This window comes from Balaenoptera ricei, chromosome 11 (genome assembly GCF_028023285.1).
Source record: "Balaenoptera ricei isolate mBalRic1 chromosome 11, mBalRic1.hap2, whole genome shotgun sequence".
In the NCBI taxonomy this organism is placed as follows: Eukaryota; Metazoa; Chordata; class Mammalia; order Artiodactyla; family Balaenopteridae; genus Balaenoptera; species Balaenoptera ricei.
Window position 1 is genome coordinate 41,065,068 of NC_082649.1, and position 19,535 is coordinate 41,084,602.

At 55.7% G+C, this 19,535-nt stretch overlaps 2 protein-coding genes across 3 annotated transcripts in view; one reads left to right on the top strand and one right to left on the bottom strand.

Moving 5' to 3' along the window:
• Positions 1-19,535, bottom strand: part of ITPR3 (inositol 1,4,5-trisphosphate receptor type 3) — a 67,208-nt gene that overhangs the window by 26,614 nt on the left and 21,059 nt on the right. For both annotated transcript variants that reach the window (XM_059938911.1, XM_059938910.1), the window contains exons 4-22: positions 16,152-16,273; positions 14,482-14,568; positions 13,804-13,962; positions 13,518-13,616; positions 12,637-12,720; positions 11,870-12,016; positions 11,521-11,616; positions 10,910-10,960; positions 10,568-10,710; positions 9,451-9,550; positions 9,198-9,358; positions 8,443-8,584; positions 6,774-6,935; positions 3,941-4,113; positions 3,279-3,398; positions 2,696-2,878; positions 1,520-1,771; positions 1,287-1,431; positions 635-776 (exon numbers count right to left, since the gene is read on the bottom strand). In XM_059938911.1, the coding sequence (XP_059794894.1) occupies positions 635-776; positions 1,287-1,431; positions 1,520-1,771; positions 2,696-2,878; positions 3,279-3,398; positions 3,941-4,113; positions 6,774-6,935; positions 8,443-8,584; positions 9,198-9,358; positions 9,451-9,550; positions 10,568-10,710; positions 10,910-10,960; positions 11,521-11,616; positions 11,870-12,016; positions 12,637-12,720; positions 13,518-13,616; positions 13,804-13,962; positions 14,482-14,568; positions 16,152-16,273 (2,568 nt within the window). The remainder of the gene's footprint in view (positions 1-634; positions 777-1,286; positions 1,432-1,519; positions 1,772-2,695; positions 2,879-3,278; positions 3,399-3,940; positions 4,114-6,773; positions 6,936-8,442; positions 8,585-9,197; positions 9,359-9,450; positions 9,551-10,567; positions 10,711-10,909; positions 10,961-11,520; positions 11,617-11,869; positions 12,017-12,636; positions 12,721-13,517; positions 13,617-13,803; positions 13,963-14,481; positions 14,569-16,151; positions 16,274-19,535) is intronic.
• LOC132374030 (ubiquitin carboxyl-terminal hydrolase MINDY-1-like) lies at positions 17,827-19,120 on the top strand (the record flags this gene model as incomplete). The annotated part of the gene is given in 3 exon segments (XM_059937510.1): positions 17,827-18,004; positions 18,007-18,185; positions 18,188-19,120. Coding segments are annotated over 3 exon segments (945 nt in total), but the record flags the coding sequence as incomplete, so codon positions are not given.

Sequence of the window (19,535 nt, forward strand, 5' to 3'; positions counted from 1 at the left end):
CACAGAGGACACACAGCAGGGGCACCTGGTCTGACTCTGTCTCTCTCAGCTGCAGGGCAAAGCCACCCTAAGGAAGGGGCAGGGCTAACCCAGGAAGACTTCCTGGGGGAGGTGAGCTTTCAGCCAAAGCTGGGAATAGAAGGGAGGGCCAGGACAAAGGTGAACTGTGTGGGGAGATCAGTGAGAATTCTCATGTGGGAAATCACGAGAGCTGCTACAGAGCACGGGGGACTCAGGGGACACTGTGTGGAGAGCACTAAAGGCCAGGGGTCAGCCTTCGTGCACTTTTTGTTTGGATGAGTTTATGCCAGCAGGGGGTGTCCCTGACGGCTGGGCTGCTTCCTCTTGATAGCAGTGTGTGTCCCCCACATCTGACTGGGAGCTCCCCCGCAGGGCCTCATTATCTCCCTCAAGATCAGGCTATGTAGGAAGGCAACTCGCCCAGACCCCAGCGTCTCCACAGTGCCTGGGCAGGGGGCTTCTCTGGTCCAGCTGAGGCTGGAGGAGACTGGGGCCTAAGACACTCACTGGCAGAAGAGCCAGGAAGAAGGATGCACAGGAGGGTCGATGGGAGAGGTAAGAGGAGACAGACGCTAGGGTGGGTAGCGGATGGCCCGGCGGAGCAAAGCCTCACCGCCTGGGTCCTCATAGACTTGCAGCATGGCCGGGGGGGCCTGCACGCAGTCGATGATGCCCAGCAGAGTGCGTGTGAGCCGCAGCAGCTCGCTGAAGCTGTAGAAGCCAAAGTAGATGAGGTTGTGCGCCAGGCTGACCACCTGCGGAGAGGGGGTGGGGGCAGAGGTGAGTGTGGGCGGGGCCAAAGCATGGTGGGTGGGGCTCATGAAGGGCGTGATCTTGTGGGTGGGGCCAGCCCAGGGAGTATAATGAGGGACAGATTCCTCTGGAAAGGCTCTAGGATGTCAGGGCTGCATGGACACGGAACCAAGGGTCCCAGACAAGAGCAGCCTGACCCCAGAGGGTTACCAAGGAAGACAGGCCTGCAGAGGAGGCTACTGTGGGGAGGACAGGGCAGAAATGCAAGAAGTGGCGGGTGGCTCCTGCCAGGGGCCCGTGACCCAGCCCTGGGCTGATGTGGTGAGTGGATGAGGGGGAGGCAGCCCTCTCCGGGGCGGCAGGAGAGAAGCCTCCCTCCCAGCAGTCTATGAGGTCTCCCTGCAGTGGCGGGGGCACTGAGGGAAGTGAGGTCGTATATCCCACACCCTATCCTGGGGAGTGACCAAGACCCAGGAGGGAGCAAGCCAGCACACTGCTGAGCCCCAGCCCACCTCAAAGGTGAGCTTGTTCTTCTCCTCATTGGCAAAGGGCACAGCCTCGCTGACCACGTTGTTGAGGTAGTCCTCCACGAACTCCATGGTGCTAGCAAACTTGTTCTTCTTGTCATCTCGGGAGGCGTTGAGGTTGGAATCATAGCTGGCGGTGGAGGCGGCGAGGCATGAGGGTCCCCCGAGATCCTCCCCCTTCCAGCTGAACCCTGCCCACCCTCCTCCACCCAGCTCACTCCTTGATGGTGATAGCCGTGGGGATCTCAGTCCAGAGGCGGGCGAACTTGACGGGCGTGACCAGTTCCTGGGGGTCACGGTCCACGTGCACATGCAGCATCAGGTGGCAGAAGGAGGCACGCAGGTCAAAGGGCAGCATCTCGTCCGCCATGCACAGGAAGATCAGGTCGACGCCCAGCTGCTGAGAGATCTCATCAATGGCCAGGTACTGCCGGTCCAGGCACATGCGGGCAAAGAGCTTCAGCTGGTACCTGCGGGGCAGGGAGGACGGTGAGGACATGGCAGGTGGGCTCGCAAGGGCTGCTGGCACAGGCCTGGGCCTGCTGAGGACTTGAGAAAGTGGCAAAGGGACTTAGGTTAAACCACACACCAGCCACCATAACAGGACACAATTCTGAGCAAGACAAGTGGATGGAAACACAGTCTGGGATTGAGTAATAGCAAATCTCCCCTCCTTGCTAAGGAGGAAGGTGCTTCTGGCTCAGTCAGGACAGGTCTTCATGGGAAGGGGGATGGCATAGAGAAAGGCTGGGAGGGGGAAGGGAGGAGAGTTCGGTAAGAGGAACCCTGCTCGGGCAGGGGGTTGAGGGCAAGACTGGGAGACAGAGGAGGGGAGGGTGCAAGACCAGGGTGGAAGAGCTACAGAAATGAAGGCTGTAGGAAGCTTTGTTCTGCACCGAGTCATGCCCTCTGCCTCCTCCTCGGAGCCCTGCATTACCTACCCCAGGCTCCATGGCCAGGCAGCCTGGGTTTGGATCATGGCTCCCTGCTTACAGCTGTGTCACCTTAGGCAAGTTCCTTTACCTCTCTGTGCCTGTCTCCCCAACTTTATAATGCGAGTAATGATAGTCTCTACTTCACAGGGTTGTTGTGAGGCTGAAATGAGTGATTGGGTGAAAGTGTTTTGACCAGTGCCCAGGAGACAGTGAGCCTTTGATGAGTGTTATCTAGTGTTCTTCTTTTTTAAATATGTATGTATGGAGACAGGTGTGGGTTTCTTTCAGGCCTCGTCACTGTGCTGAGCCTGGCCTCAGGCCACCCAGTGCTCCTCGGGCCGCCCAGTCACCCGTCACTTAGCCTCCCAGGTGAAGGCGGAGGCAGGAGTCCCCTCGAAGCTGCTGGGGCTCGTCCCGGGGCAGGGCCTGGCGAGGGCCCCTGGGAGGACCACGAGGCACCTGTAGTAGCTGAGCACGTTCTCATCGTGGGCGTTGCCGGCCCGGGCCTCCTGGGCCAGCTGCCTGATGCTCTTCTCGTGGTGCTCGTTGTTCTTGTCGGTCCACATGAGCCACACTTCCTCCTCTGAGTACTCGATGCTCAGGTACTCGAGGGACTGCGCCATCTCCTTCACGGGCCGAAGCCTGCAGACCGACGGAACCCATCACAGGGAGCGGGGCCCGGAGCCCTCCCCGAGCACCCCCGGCCACACAGACCTCCCCTCCCAGAGCTGGGCTGAGGGCCAGTCAGGCTCCCAGGCTGCCTCCCCTGTGGGACCCACCTCCAGCCTGCGACCCCAGACGGACCATGAGCTTCTGGAAGGCAGGGGCCTCGGCTCACTCTCCTCTGTGCCCCCATCCCCTCCCCCACACAGTGCCGGGCACCGAGCTGGCCACACAGCAGGTACTGGGTATCTGCAGAGAGCCTGCAGGTTCTAGCGTGAACCCAGACAGGGCCCCAGCTCTAAGGCAGCGGGGGGGCCGGGCAGGGTGGAGCCCCGGGGGGGACGTGAGCTGCGGGTAGGAAACAGTGCAGCCGGCTCACTCGGTCTGGATGAGAATGTCACTGTTCTTGGGGTCCAGCACACACTTGCAGATGAGCTCCTGGGTGACGGGGATGGCGATGTGGTTGGACACACACAGGTCAGAGAGGTAGTCCAGGAACCTGGAGTGGTGACAGCAGGGGTGGGGGTGAGGGACTCAGGGGTGGCCCCCCAGTGGGGACAAAGCCCACCCTCCTCCTTCCCCAGCTGGCAGCACCAGCTCCCCGGCACTTGGAGTTTGCTGCTCCTGCTTCCTTCTCAAAGCCTGTAGACAGGGATATGGACTCCCGGCTCCCTGGGGAGGGATGACCCACAGTCATCACCCTGGGGCTAGATGGGAGTCCAGGGGGTCAGAGGAAAGGAGACACAGGAAGGAGTGATATTCAAAATATTTAACTGGTCCAGTGCAGGCACTGACTTGGCCTCTGGAGAAGGGTCTGGGGGCCTCCTACTCTACCAGGAGTCAACCCCCTTGTTGCTAGGTTGGGCCAAATATGGGAGGGGACCTAGGGAGGGGCTGGAGGGGCCAGGGCCTCAGAGAGGTGGCAGTTTATCAACAAGTGCAGAAGGATTTCAATATTTAACAGCCAGCACCAGCAGCTTTCTTCCCCAGGCAGCAGTGAGAGGGGGGAGGGGTGTGGTATGGCAGGGGAGGGGGGCCCACCTGGGCTCCCGGTTCTTCCGCACCAGGCTGACGAAGGTCTCCACCTCCGTCTTGGTGATGTGCTTCTCCAGGAGCTTGCGGTTGTTGTGCAGCAGGGCTGTGATGGTGTCTTCAGCCAGGATGTCGTAGCCAATCTGGGACTGCATCATCCCGAACTGCTTGGCGATGTGCTCCTGGGGGGTGGCCAGGCTGGGGGTCACAGGGAGCCCAGCTCTGCTCCAGAACACTGCTCCCAGGGCCCCAGACAAGGACCCGACACCGGCAAGGGACCCCAACCCTAGGAAGCTAAGGGGTCCAGGAGAGGATGCCAGCTCCGAGTAGAGGGTAGTTTTATGTAATATAGTTATTTAGCTCACCATCCATCTCCCTACCAGAGTGAAACCCCCACGAGGGAGGGACCCTGTCTGTTTGGCAGGGCCAGCTACATGATTGGTGGGGCCCGGTGAAAATGAAATAGCAGGACTCTTCCCAGAAATAAGCCCACACACCTACAGTCAATTACTCTTCGACAAAGGAGGCAAGAATGTACAATGGGAAAAAGAAGTCTCTTCAGCAAGTGGTGTTGGGAAAGTTGGACAGTGCACATAAATCAATGAAGTCAGAACACACCCTCTCACCATACACAAAAATAAACTCAAAATGGCTTAAATACTTAAATATAAGACATGACACCATAAAACTCCTGGAAGAGATCATAGGCAAAACATTCTCTGACATAAATCGTACCAATGTTTTCTTAGGTCAGTCTCCCAAGGCAAAAGAAATAAAAACAAAAATAAACAAATGGGACCTAATCAAACTTAAAGCTTTTGCACAGCAAAGGAAACCATAAACAAAATGAAAAGACAACCTACAGAATGGGAGAAAATATTTGCAAATGATGCGACCGACAAGGGCTTAATTTCCAAAATACACAAACAGCTCATACAACTCAACAACAAAAAAACCAACAACCCAATCAAAAAATGGGCAGAACACCTAAATAGACATTTCTCCAAAGAAGAAATACAGATGGCCAATAGGCACATGAAAAGATGCTCAACATCACTAATTATTAGAGAAATGCAAATCAAAACTACAATGAGGTACCACCTCACACCAGTCATAATGGCCATCATTAAAAAGTCTACAAATAACAAATGCTGGAGAGGGTGTGGAGAAAAGGGAACCCTCCTACACTGTTGGTGGGAATGTAAGTTGGTGCAGCCACTATGGAGAACAGTATGGAGGTTCCTCAGAAAACTAAAAATAGAATTACCATATGATCCAGCAATCCCACTCCTAGGCATATATCCAGACAAAACTATAATTCAAAAAGATATGCTGGGCTTCCCTGGTGGCACAGTGGTTGAGAATCTGCCTGCCAATGCAGGGGACACGGGTTCAAGCCCTGGTCCGGGAAGATCCCACATGCCACGGAGCAACTAGGCCCGTGAGCCACAGCCACTGAGCCTGCGCGTCTGGAGCCCCTGCTCCGCAACAAGAGAGGCCGCGATAGTGAGAGGCCCGTGCACCGCGATGAAGAGTGGCCCCCACTTGCCACAACTAGAGAAAGCCCTCGCACAGAAACGAAGACCCAACACAGCCATAAATTAATTAATTAATTAATTAGTTAATTAATTTTAAAAAAAAAGATATGTTCACAGCAGCACTATTTACAATAGCCAAGACATGGAAACAACCTAAAAGTCCATCAACAGATGAATGGATAAAGAAGATGTGGTATATATATGCAATGGAATACTACTCAGCCATAAAAAAGAACGAAATAATGTCATTTGCAGCAACATGGGTGCAACTAGAGATTATCATACTAAGTCAGAAAGAGAAAGACAAATACCATATGATATCACTTATATGTGGAATCTAAAATATGACACAAATGAACTTATCCATGAAACAGAAACAGACTCATGGACATAGAGAACAGACTGGTGGTTGCCAAGGGGGAGGGGGTTGGGGGAGGGACGGAGTGGGAGGTTGGGGTTAGCAGATGTAAGCTTTTATATATAGAATGCATAAACAACAAGGTCCTACTGTACAGCACAGAGAACTATATTCAATATCCTATGATAGGACTGCCCTGGTGGAAGAGTGGTTAAGAACCTGCCTGCCAATGCAGGGGACATGGGTTCGAGCCCTGGTCCGGGAAGATCCCACATGCCGTGGAGCAACTAAGCTCACACGCCATAACTACTGAAGCCTGCGTGCCTAGAACCCGTGCTCTACAACAAGAGAAGCCACCTCGATGAGAAGCCTGCGCACTGCAACGAAGAGTAGACCCCGCTCGCCGCAACTAGAGAAAGCCTGCGCGCAGCAACGAAGACCTAATGCAGCCAAAAATAAATAAATAAATAAATTTATTTAAAAAAAAAAAGTCCTATGATAAACCATAATGGAAAAGACTATTAAAGAAAGAATGTATATATATGTATAACTGAATCACTTTGCTGTACAGTAGAAATTCATACAACATTGTAAATCAACTGTATTTAAATAAATATATAAATAAACTAGAGGTAATATTTAAAAAAAAAAAAGAAATAGCAGGACCCTTGTTCAAAAATTAAGAATTTCAAGACAGCCACAGTGGAGCGTTAAACCCAGCACGAGGCCCCTCTAAGGATGGAGCCAGGTTGTGCGCTGTGAGGACAGCCCTACTATCTGGTTTGGTTCCCTGCAGCATCCTCATCCTTGGGGCCTGAGATGGCGCTTGGCACACCACAGGTGCGCCTTGGTGAACACGTGCTGAGTGAATGAGAGCAGGAGTGAGGGAGGGAGCGAGCCGGCCAGCAGGTGAAGGGGCAGCAGTCCAGGGCGGCGGGCAGCCCACCTGGTTCTTGCGGTAGTCCTCCTGGGAATGGCGCAGCACGCGGTAGCACAGGCGAAACATGTGCTGGTAGGGGGCGTTCTTCTGGTCCGACAGCTCCTCCAGCCGCACCAGGGGGCCCTCACCCCCCTTGTCACGGAACGGGGTCTTCAGAATGCCAAAGATCTAGGGAAGCAGGGAGAGTCAGGAGGGATCCCCACATCTGCCCGCACCCCTAATTGTCCCAGGAATCCTAAGCCCCAAACTGACCCTGCCTGGAAGCCACCCTGACATTAACCCTGAGCTGATTCTAAGCTAGACCATGACCCCCGCCCACCCCTTACTCACTCCCCTCTCCTGGTTGGAATCCCAACGCTGGCCTCAGCCCGTCCCTCCCCAATGTGAATTCTAATCCCAACTCAGATCTTGGGCCTGGCTCAGCCTCTGGGGGAAGAGCTGAGGGTCACTGCAGCTCAGGGGTCTGAGGCTAAGAGAAAAGGCAGGCCAGGCCCGTGTGGCCAGAGCTTAAGAGACCGGACACAGGCCTGACTTGTCCAAAAGGATGGATGTGGGGATGTAGGGTTACATAAAGCCAGGCTGGCAAAGTGGTAACAAGTGAATTCAGGCAGTGTTCGTTGTACTATTCTTTCAATACTTTCTCAACGTTTGAAAATTTTCATAATAAAAATTTAGAAAAAAAATTTTTTTAAAAAGCACAAGTTTGGGCTTCCCTGGTGGTGCAGTGGTTAAGAATCCGCCCGCCAATGCAGGGGACATGGGTTCGAGCCCTGGTCTGGAAAGATCCCACGTGCCGCGGAGCAGCTAAGCCCGTGCACCACAAACGCCAAGCCTGCGTTCTAGAGCCTGCGAGCCACAACTACTGAGCCTGCGTGCCACAACTACTGAAGCCCACGTGCCTAGAGCCCATGATCCGCAGCAAGGGAAGCCACTGCAATGGGAAGCCACTGCAATGAGCCCCCGCTCGCCGCAACTAGACAAAGCCCATGCGCAGCAACAAAGACCCAACACAGCCAAAGATAAATAAATAAAATAAATAAATTTATTAAAAAAAAAAAAAGCTCAAGTTCTCAGCCTGATATCTGAGTGCAAATCCTGGCCCTGTTTTTTCCTAGCTGTGGATTCTCAGTCAAGTTACTCGAACCTCTGCGTGCCTCAGTTTCCTCATGGGTAAAATGGGGATAATGATTAATAAATAAGCTCTCCCCAGGTTGGGAGGATCAAATGAGTCGATTCATGTAACGCACTTAGGGCAGTGCCTGGTACATGGTTAAGAGCGCGATAAATATTGCGGGTGTTTTTTTTTTTTTTTAAAGAGGTGATAAGATCAACCATACCTCCATTTTTAAAAAATAATAATTTTTTTTTTTTTTAATTTTTAAAAAGAATTGATGAGAAACATCAGGGAGACTGCAGCTCAGCTGGAGATGGGAAAAGGCAAGCTCACGTTCACAAGACGTCCTGTTCCCAAAATTAAAAAAAAAAAAGCAGGAGTGGACTTCCCTGGCAGTCCAGCGGTTGGGACTCTGTGCTTCCAATGCGGGAGGCACAGGTTCAATCCCTGGTCAGGGAACTAAGATCCCACATGCCGCGCGGCCAAAAAAAAAAAAAAAGGTGTCCTGGTCACTGGCCTTTCCCCGAGGCCCGCCCACCCCCCATGCATGTGCATGGCCACCTGTTTGAGGATGTTCTGCTCTCTCATCAGCTTCTGCCGCTCCCGGTTGGGCTTGGTAACCATGACGTCCAGCACGTTCTGCCCATTGTTGGGGACGTCACTGACGAAGAACACCAGGTCCTCCAGCAGCTGGATAACAAATCTTCACGAAGGGACGCCAGGGGTGACAAGTGTGAGGTGCCGACCCTGGGCACCTCCCAGGACCCCCATCACATGCCCCCTGGGGCAACCAGCCCTTCCGCACATGCCGGCCCTGCTGTCACAGCACAGAGCCCATCATCTGCCTTCCATTTCTCTCCCAGCGTCACCCCGAACTGCTTTCCAAACACACCCCTCACCCCACCCACCCTGGATCCAAAGTGCCCTCTAGACAAAGAATCTCAGGATACTCCAATCTGGAAAGAACCAATAGGGCACAGGCAGGGTGTTTGATGTGAAGGGCTCTTCATTTCCATCCACCACTTCCTAGCTGTGTGACCTTGGGCAAGTCTCTTAACCTCTCTGAGCCTCAATTCCACCATCAGTAAAACAGGGGTAATGATGGCTCCATCACAAGGCTAGTTCTTGGAGTATGTGAGCAGTGAGGCTGGGGCCCAAGGTCAGCCAGGGCCCCGCAAGGACCAGTCCCCACCTCTGTCACCCTGCCCCACCCAGCCTATCCAGATTCTGCTTGTGACTCCTTTGTTTGTGAAACACAGGCCCCAGGAGGACAAGGGCTCTCAGGAAACCTCTGCAACCCTGCCCCTGAGGCCCACCTGCGGTCATTCTGGCTGATGAAGCCCTCGTTGAGTTTCTCCACAGCGCTGGCCAGCATGGAGCTGGCGTCGTTGGCAAAGTCCAGGTCTCGGATCTCGGACACAGGAACCGACACGATGGCGAAGGCCTCCTTGTCCTCCTTGGTGGGGCACGTGCCCAGCTGCAGGGACAGAGGTCAGCAGGGCACTCAGGGACCAGCCTGGGCCCCAGCCCAGCCCCCAGCCCAGCCCCCTAGCCCCGATGGGCCCACACCATGAGCCGGATGGGCCGCTCCTCTTCGACATCAATGGGCACGTTGGTGCTCTGGATCCACGTGTTGGTGCAGAGGTGCCGCAGCCGGACATACGAGTTCCTGCAGGCAGGGGGGCGGACAGAGCAGGGGGAGTGCGCCACGGAGCGCGACCCGGCAGTCTGCCGCTCTAACCCCTGGTGGCTTCCCATCTTCCACCTGCCTCCACACCCAGCAGCCGTGGGACAGGGGCACGGGTCCCCTCCAGGTGAGGAGCCTGAGCCAGAGAAGAGAGACCAGCAACACGGCCTCCAGGCCCTGTACTAACTGCTGCGCTTTCCCAGGCCCACATGCCTTGCCCGCTCTCCCCAGAACCAAGCTCTGAAAGCCCAGGCTTAATTACAAGCTCAGGACCCAAATTCATTGGGACAAATGAGGCTATTTAAACTATCCCATTTACTGTCAACATGCATGCGTTTCATGGCGGAAATACTCGTCTGTGATTATGAAATACAATTAACATTCAGAAATGAAAACTCATCTGAATCTCCAAATATATCCGGCCCTGAGTTTCCGATAAGGGATCGTGGGCCTACAGTGACTCAATTAATTCTCCCATCAGCCCTGCTGACGGGCAACTTGATAGTCTCACTTCACAGGTGAGGAAGTTGGGGCAAAGTGACAGAGTCAGCTGCCTGAGATCAGCCAGCCAGTCAATGCTAAAGCCTGCTTGACACCCAGGAAGTTTCTTGATGTTACATTTTAGAATCTTGGGGTTGGGGGGGTGTTTAAAAGTCAGGAAGTCCAGCCGTCACACCCAATGCACCCTGGACAAGCTATCATGCAGCCTGTGCCTGAGCCCCAGGCCGACTGGCTTTAAAGAACACTGGAGCAAAGGCATTTTGATAAAGAACTAGCACAAGGCGGCACCCAGGGTGCAGGGCCCAGGGCCAGGAACATGGCAAGAATTCAGTGGTGGTGAGCTGCCTACAGGCCTCAGAGCTGCATCCCCAGAGGGGCAATTCATGGCAGGTCCTGAGGCCAAAGGACCTCAGGAGGACAGAGGAGTGGGGGGCGCAGGGAGTCCAGGTGCCAGCCTGGGCACCCCCGCCGGCGCCCAGGCACACGGCGCCTACCTACCGGGGCACAAAGGAGTCGGTTTTCTGCAGCGTGGTGGGATCCAGCTCGAAAAGGGAAGCAATGTCGTTGCCATGGGGCACAGCAACCAGGCGGTATTTGATCTTCTCCCCAGCGTTCCGGCGACCTGCGCGGCCCTGGGCACCCTGTGGTGAGGACCCCAACTCAGGCAGGAGCCCCTCCCTCCTCTCAGGCCCCCTGAAACCACCCAGGATCCCACCTGAGAGGCCGTCTCCCTCCAGCCCACCTCCCAGGGTTTCGTGGCCTCCCCGGCCCCACCCCCGCCCACCCCAGAGCTGTGCACAGTCACTCTTCCCGGCCCTGGAACCCTCCTTTGGTCCTCACCGTTCCCGCTGCCTTGGGATCAGAGGCGTCACCCTTGTAGCTGGGGTTCTCCTGCTCAGAGATACAAGATAGGGGGGCTATCCACATGACCCCCACTCCAAAATACAGTCTACATATGGCCCTGGGTTGGGGCAGGCAGGAACCACCCCAACCTCCCAAGGGTGCCCATCCCAGCCCCAAAACTCATGCCACTCCTTGTTGACATGGAGGAGGCACCAACAAGAGCCCCAGGCCCTGCCCTCCATGGCCCCTCTCCAAAGACCCACAGATGGACAGGGACACACACACATGAATGCCCCAATATACACAAGCCTGTGCGTTACGGACAGACATGGATGTGGAATGTAAGTTCCACAAGGGCTGCGAGTCATGCTCACTGCTGTATCCTCAGCGCCTAGAATAGCTCCTGGCACATAGTAGGAGACACAGTCATATTTGTGAGACTTATTCATAGTCATGCACGTCTTTGATAATATTTGTTAAGTAGATGCATGAGTGCAGAGAAGCCAGGGTCCACAGACACATGTATCTCTGTGCAGATGTGCGCCAGGCACACATGCTCGTGCACGCACGGCCAGAGCTCCCAGGATGCCCTCTGCCTCCCCACTCACCTCAGCAGCCAGGTAGTTGCCCGTGGCCAGGTGCTTGAAGCGGTACAGGCCGTTCCAGTGGCCAGCTCCTCCACGGCAGGGGTCATGGTGGACCACCTGGCGGGTGCAGGGGTGTCAGGCAGGAAGGAGGGCCTGGCTGGGGAGGGGGAGGCATGGCGGGGAGGGGCACCGCAGGCCTGGAGAGCTCTGGGTGGATGGCTCTGGGACCCTCTGGCCCCTTGGCTGCAGAGGGGCTCAGAGGAGAGACAGATGGGGGTGGACCTCCCACCCTAGAGGGGAAGGAGGAGCGGGGGAAGCCCAGGGCTGGAGAGGAGGGCTGGGGCCCAGGTGCCGGAAGCAGGGAACTGACCTCCACCTCCCAGAGGGCATTGGAGCTGGTGGCCGAGGTGGCGGACTGGCGCAGCGTGGTGCGCAGGAACACCTGCAGCTTGCCCTTGTACTCATCGCACGTCAGGAACTTCTCCTGCTCCGCGTGGAACAGCCGCACCACGTCTCCCTGCAGGCGGTGGGGCGTGGGCTCAGGGCGGACAAGGACCCTCCCGGGGGAGGAGCCCACCTGTCTCAGATGCTGGCGCAGCTCCTTCTAGAGCCAGCAAGCCGAGGGTGGGGTGCATACCTAGCCCTCTGAGAGGATGGCCGGGGCCCCCTCTGCCAACCCCTTATGTCCTACAGGCCCTGACCCGACAGCCTCGCATCCTTGCCCAAGAGGACACAGGGCAAAGGGCAGGGGGCCTGGCCTGGAACCGTGGAGAGGTGTCGGGGAGGGAACAGGGTGCTCAAAGAATCTGGGCCCACCCCACGGTGGGGGGATGGGGACCCCCAGTCCACTGCCACCCCCTTAGCAAGACAGCAAAGTGAGAGCAGCCAGGACTGGGAGAGGATGGACGGGGGAGTTGTGAGGCCAGAGACAAGAGAAGGGGAGGAGCGGCTGGGGCCGCTGGGTAGGGCCCTGTGGGGGTGGAGGGAGGCCGGATGGGGGTGCAGAGCCAGAGAAGGGGCAGCATGGAGGGGAGGGCCAGACAGGGAGCAGAGCTGGGTGCTCAGAAGGTGGGGGCAGGCAGGCAGCGGGACCTGTTGGGGGGGCGGGGCTGTTTCCGGGGAGCTCCCAGTCCTTACCCCTTTCAACACCTCCTCCAGGTGGTCTCGGAACTGCATAAACAGGTTGATCTTCCAGCTGGTGTTGCAGTTCACAGAGTTGACCTGGGGAAGCGCACCGAGACCCGTGAGGCCAGGCAGACCCCCAGCCGCTGGGGAGTGGGCTGGTGGTTAAGACCCGAAGGGAGTGAGGGGAGGCCGGCCCAGCCCCCATTAGAGCACAGGGGGGTGTCTTCTCCCAACCAGGGCCCCCAGACCCCAGCCCAGCTGCCCTGGGGCCGCCACCCAGTGGGGTGGAGAATGTGGGCAGACACTGGGAGACAGGCAGGGAGCAGGGAGGCCCACCCAGCCCCTCCAGCTGTAGACAGGACTGGAGGAAGCAACCCTGGGGGGAGGGGGTACGTGGACACCCATCTGCTGCCAGGCTGGCCTTGTTACCAACCAGGGTCCTTGGACTCTAATCAACGGAAATTATTAAGAGTCCAGATGAAAAATTCAGGCAAGGCTTTAGCAGGACTCCTACTTCAGCACTAGGGAGGGAAAACAAGTCACAGGTGGCCCTGCTCACTCTTCTTATATAGGGTGGGGGCGGGGGGGCGTGGATTCATGGGTGGGGCCGGAGGGGTGACTTAGGTGGCCTGCCCACCCCCTTGGTGGTGCCCTGTGCAGGGATCATGCACAGTACCCTGCTTTTGCTCCCAGCACCTCAGAAGTGGCAGTTGGTTTTTGGCGTTTTTGTATCTTATTGTTCATCGTTGCCCTGACTGTGCATATGGGTGCAGGTAGGTTTAATCCCTTACAGTTTCTTTGTATTTTGTTGCTTGGGAGACATTTGTCCAGGTGCAAGCACTCCCATGAATGGCCCCAGACCCCAGCCTATCTCAGCCCAGCACCCCGCTCACCTCCTTGCAGCCAGCATTGTCGCTGAGCTCATAGTTGCTGGCATGCAGAGGCTGCCCAGCGTTGACAGGGTTCAGGATCACCTTGTCCCCTACAACCACCTATGGGGACAGACGGAGCAGAGTGAGGGTGGGGAAGGCCGGGCCCCCAGGCTTCCCTCTGGCCAGTCTGCCCCCTAAGAAATGGGCATGAGCTCATGCAGCCCCCACACCAAAGACCCTGGAGAAGCCCCCCTGGCGCTGTGGCCTGCGCCTTCCAGCAGGCCCCTCCCCCCAGCCCCGTCCTCACATTGTCCCCGTTGCTCCGCAGCTTCCAGAAGGGCTGGATGAAGAGCCAGGAGCCCTCGTTGCCCGTGGCATCCAGTGTCACCCGCATGGCGTTCTTCTCCAGCAGGGCCGGCAGCCGCTTGTTCACGGTCAGGTACTTGTTACTTTTCATGTGCAGGAGCTGCGAGGCAGCGGGGGGCCAAGTAGTGGGGGGGGGTGAGGTCACCCCAGGAGGCCAGCCCATCAGAAAGGGGGGCACTGGGGGGCACACTGGACCCTGGGACACACAGACCGAGACTAACATGGCCACACGCACAATCACACACCCAGTCCAGCACCCGGGTAGTCACACAAAGAGCTAGCGCTGTTCTAAACACCCTACGAGTATTAGCTCGAGGAACCTTACAGCAACCAGAGGGAAGTACTATCACTGGCCTGATTGTCTAGTTGGGGAAACAGAGGCCCAGGGAAGTGAAGTAACTTGCCCAGGTCACAGAGCCAAGATGTGAACCCGGACCTCGGGGCTCCAGAATCTGTGCTGGTGGCCACAGTGCTGAACACACATCCGTGCACACAGCCATTCAGGCCACACAGCAACGGGCACACGTAGAGGCAGACGCGCAGTCACAGAGACAGTCCCGGGCTGGGTGGTGCCATGGCACTGGCACCCCTCACCCCCACACCTGCCCCGGCGTCACACCTGGATCACACTGCCGTACTTCACGACGTCCCCGTGCACCTTCTTGTTCTCTGTGTCATTCTGTTTCTGCTCCATCTGGGCCGCATGCTGCACAGACACACACAGAGGTGGAGGGCGGGCCCAGAAGCCTGCTCCTGGAGGGACACATCTTCCCACCACCCCCACACACGCAGGTCCTGGCACTGCACCCAGAGTGACCCTCCTGAGGCCATCTGGCCTGCTCCTCCTGCTACCAACGAGAGAATGAGGCTCAGAGTGTGTACAGCACGCAGCCCGCGGCACCAGATCCCTCCCCTCGGGCCCCTCCTCGCCACCTCCCTCTAGAGGGGGCAGCCAGCAGGCCTGTGAGCCCCCTACGCCTCAACATCCCCAGCAGATAACCTAAGGTTGTGCCTCACTCCCCTGCCTCACCAGACTCCTGGTGCCCCAACAGGGGACCCCTGGCCCAGCCCAGACGCCAGCAGGTGTGCTTGGCGCCATTTCCTCCTCCCCCTCCACCCTCACTCCTCTGTGACCCTCCCTCCCCAAATTGTGTGTGCTCCTAGCCCACTGCCTCCAGGGAGCCTTCCCTGATGAGCCACATCCAACTCTGACAGATCCAACCCTGATGCCTCCAGGATTTGGGTTGCATCCCATTGAGGACACCTTTTTAGGTTCTTCTGTCCCATTAGACTGGAAGCCGCCCGAGGATACACTGTGCCTCCTCCATCAGATTGGGGGGTCCTGGAGGTGGGGGCTCTGTCTCCTCCATCAGGAGCAGTGGCCCCTCTGCCCCTTTCATCTCCTCAGTCCCATTATCCGGGCCTCATGCTGGAGGCTGGCTGCTGGGGAGCCATGCCAGGTACCACGTGACGTTCCACAAACCTACAGTCTACGGCTGCGTGACCACGTGTGGTTCTGAGTGTCTGCGCACGCGTGAATGCCCTACGCCCAGCCAGATCCACAGCTCAGCCTGGGCCTGTGGCAGCAGCAGGAAGAAGCTGTGACAGCCCCCAGCCCAGGATGAGAGACGGCCTTATTTATAACAGAGCTCAGCAGCCCACACCCAGCCCCCTCTTTCCAGCCCAGTTCACAGCTGTGGGGTAGGGCCCACCCTTTCCCCATTTCCCACCACCTCCCCAGAGAAGGGGATATCGGGAAGCAAGGTCTGCCTGATGCGGGGCAGGGCCCCAGGCCCGGGGGAGGGTCTCAGAAGCAGGCTGCAACGTTGCTGACCACAGCCAAGCCTCCCACTCTCTTTTCCATGGGGATTGGGCCGGACGCCCTGAGCTCTGTCCAGAGAGAACCGCCCAGGATGTAAACTGAGAGGCCTGAGAGCAACCCCAGGCCCTCACACCACACACCAAGGTCGGCCAGAGACCCAGGGACCGTCTAAGCCCCACTGCCAACTCGTAGGATGACCACAATGGCCCAGTCCCCTTGAAGGGCCCCAGGCTCCAACTCTATAAAATGAGGGGAGAGGTTAAGACTAGTCCTTAAATCAGGTTCGCTGGAGCCACTGTCTCTAGGAGCCCCTGGTAACTCCATGTACAGCTGCACAGGTCGTTCACTGCACTGTGGTGTCCAGCTGAAGGCCTGGCTGGCAGCTGAAGTGCAGTCCACAGTTCACTGAGCCACGTGCCCTGGGACAGGGCACACACCTGCGCACGCACACACCTGCGCGCACACACCTGTAACTTCTGCAGCAGCACCACGTCGGCAATCTTCTCCTTGTCCTGCTTGGTCTGTTTGGCCTTCCAGTACTGCTTCTGGGCCGAGTAGCGGTTCATGGGACACACCTTGAAGAGGCAGTCTGAGGAGGGAGGGCAAAAGGAGGGAGCTCGGTTCATGCGGGGCTCAGGGGAAAACCCCGGCCTGCAGCCCTGCCCCCAAAGCCCACCTCTGCTCTCCTCACCCCTCTCCACCCCGCCGCCCTTCTTGGGTAGAGAGGCAGTGGTCAGAAGACGCCCGTGGAACTCGGAGCATCCTGGATTGTGCTGAGCAGAATGGAGGGGCCCAGAAGCAGGTCTGAGAGTGGGATCTCACCTGGGAGGCAGACGCGTGCCCTCTTGCCCACGGGAGATTGATTTATCAGAGGCCCTTGGGCCACCACCCCATGCCCTGTCTGTGTCCAGGTTTTGTGGACATTGGCAGCTGACCGTTCACATCAGCATCCTTCTCTGGCCCACCCCCATCTTGCCCACAGATGCCTGGGAAGTTACATTCCCCCCACCCCCCAAGGGGTGTCCTCCATCCACTGGCAGGAGGAGGGGACCGTCTGCAGTGGTCCCTGTGGGATCAGCCTGAGGCCTCTCTTCCCCTGAAACCTCCTCCTTGCTCGGCTCCCTCACACTCCTCCTGGGACCCCTCCTCAATAATTCTCCCGTTGTAGACTCTGCTTCTAGGGAACTCAACCTAAGAGAGCGCCATTCAAAATTCCAGAAACAGGTTCTTTATTACTTGATTTTTATTCTGGACACAGATAAAGCATCAATGATTTTCATAAGCCCAAACTCCAGAAAGGATGTCAGATTTTTCTACTTCTGGAAAGGAGGCATGAGTTCGAAAATCCTATTCTAAAGTGTGATGTGAAGGGATAGAGGATTCTGGGTCCTGGTGAAATGCTGGCACGGGGACTGGGCCTGACGATAGCATGAGCTGTGCTGGGAGGCAGTGAGCTCCCCGTCACAGGAGAGAATCCCAGGAGGGCACAGGGCTTAGGGCTCACAGCCTCTAAGACCCCTCCCAGGCCACAGTGCCTCCACAATCAGCAGTGCTCCCGCAGCAGAAACACAGGAAGACGGTTGTGCTGGGAACCTGGACAGGGACCCCTGGGGGAGCCGATCACAGAGACAGGGCCCTGCCTCATGCTTCCTTTATATATATGTCACATAATGCTTGTTGATCCCACTCCTGGGTTTATATCAGGAGAAAACTCTAATTTGAAAAGATATATGCACCCCAGTGTTCACAGCAGCACTATTTGCAATAGCCAGGACATGGAAGCAATCTAAATGTCCATCAACAGATGAATGGATAAAGAAGATGTGGTATATATACACAATGGAATATTACTCAGCCATAAAAAAGAATGAAATAATGCCGTTTGAAGCAACATCAATGGACCTAGAGATTATCATATTAAGTGAAGTAAGTCAGAGAGAGGAAGACAAATACCATATGATATCACTTACATATGGAATCTTAAAAAATGACATAAATGAACTTACAAAACAGAAGGAGACTCACAGACACAGAAAACAAACTTATGGTTACCAAAGGGGATGGGGGGGGGTTGGGGGGAGAGATAAATTAGGAGTTTGGGATTAACATATACACACTACTATATATAAAATAGATAAATAGAAGCTGCCACCTCAGAAGGAAGTGATCACATCAGATGAGCTCACGGCCCATCTTGGAGACAGCCTTCTGTCCATCAAGCCCCAGGAGAAGTCAGAAGGACTTCAGCTTAATTTTCAGCAGAATGTGGACAATGCAACGGCAATGCTGCCTAAACTGGCCACAGGTCTGGATGTCAATTTCTATTCACAGGTGTCTCTGGTTTTGAGTATACACCTGAGCGCAGTGTCTTTGACCTACTAGGCGTACCTCTGTACCATGGCTGGCTTGTTGATCCACGGAGTCCTGAGGCTGTGAGTGCAGTTGGGAAACTGAGTTACAACCAACTGGTAGAGAAGATCATCACCTGCAAGCACTCCAGTGTGACACCAACCTCGTGACAGAAAGCCTGACTACAGAGCAGTTCCTGGAGACCACCGCCGCACAGCTGACCTACCATGGTCTGTGTGAGCTAACAACAGCTGCCAAGGAGGGCAAACTTAGCGTCTTTTTCCGGAGCAACCACTTTAGCACTATGACTAAGCACAAGGGTCATTTGTACCTACTGGTCACCGACCAGGGCTTTCTTCAAGAGGAGCAAGTGGTGTGGGAGAGCCTGCACAACGTGGACGGAGACAACTGTTTCTGTGACTCTGACTTTCACCTAAGTCACTCCCTGGGCAAGGGACCTGGAGAAGGTGGGAGTGGCTCCCCAGAAAAGCAGCAGCAGGTGGACCAGGACCACCTGATTGCCTTGTCCCTGCAGCAGCAGCAGCCGTCGCGAGGCACACTGGGTCTTAGCGACCTGGAGCTGGCCCAGCAACTTCAGCAAGAGGCGTACCAACAGCACCAAGCAGCCCAGCCCGCGTCAGCACGGGCCCTGTCACCGCAGGGGAGAGGAGCTGCATTTGGACGCCCAGCTGCCGAGCGTCGGCAAAGGCCAAAGCAAGAGTCCGACCGTGTCCTCCTGTAGCCCCGCTCAGTGCCGAGCTGCCTTGCCTCCGCTTTCAGAGGCTGGGGCTATTTTGCTTGCTCCCCAGCTCAACTTGAGATATGCAGGGTAACTTATTTATGGAATGTTGGGGATCAGAGCAGGCAGTAAATGCCAAGGTCAGACTTGGTGACGTCTTTGCCCTCACGTGCTGCCTCCTCTTCCTCCCAACCATCCCAGGCAACACTGGGGTTGGTGGGGTGAGGATTTCTGATTCCCAACTCCCTTTCCCCAGAATAGTCACATTAATATACAGACTCAGGCTCCAGGGTGAGGTACCTGTCTAGAACACATCTCCCCTACTTTCTGCTCCTGCAGGCCCACCCGTATCCAGCCATCTGTTTGTTTCAGGGTTTAATTTGGGTTTCTATCTCCATTATTTGTAATGCCTTCCTAGGGGTTTGGAAATAAAACTTCTTTCCTGAGAAAAAAATAAAAAATAAAAAATAAAATAGATAAATAACAAGGACCTACTGTATAGCACAGGGAACTATATTCAATATCTTGTAATAACCTATAATGGAAAAGAATCTGAAAAAGAATATACACACACACACACACACACACACACACACGCATGCACGCACATTATGTATAACTGAATCACTGTGCTGTATACCTGGAACTAACACAACATTGTAAATTAACTATACTTCAATTTTTAAAAATAGTTTAAAAAAAAGAAGAGAAACACGAGTCAAAAAAAAAATGCTTGTTGAATGAATAAATGATCTGAGCCCTC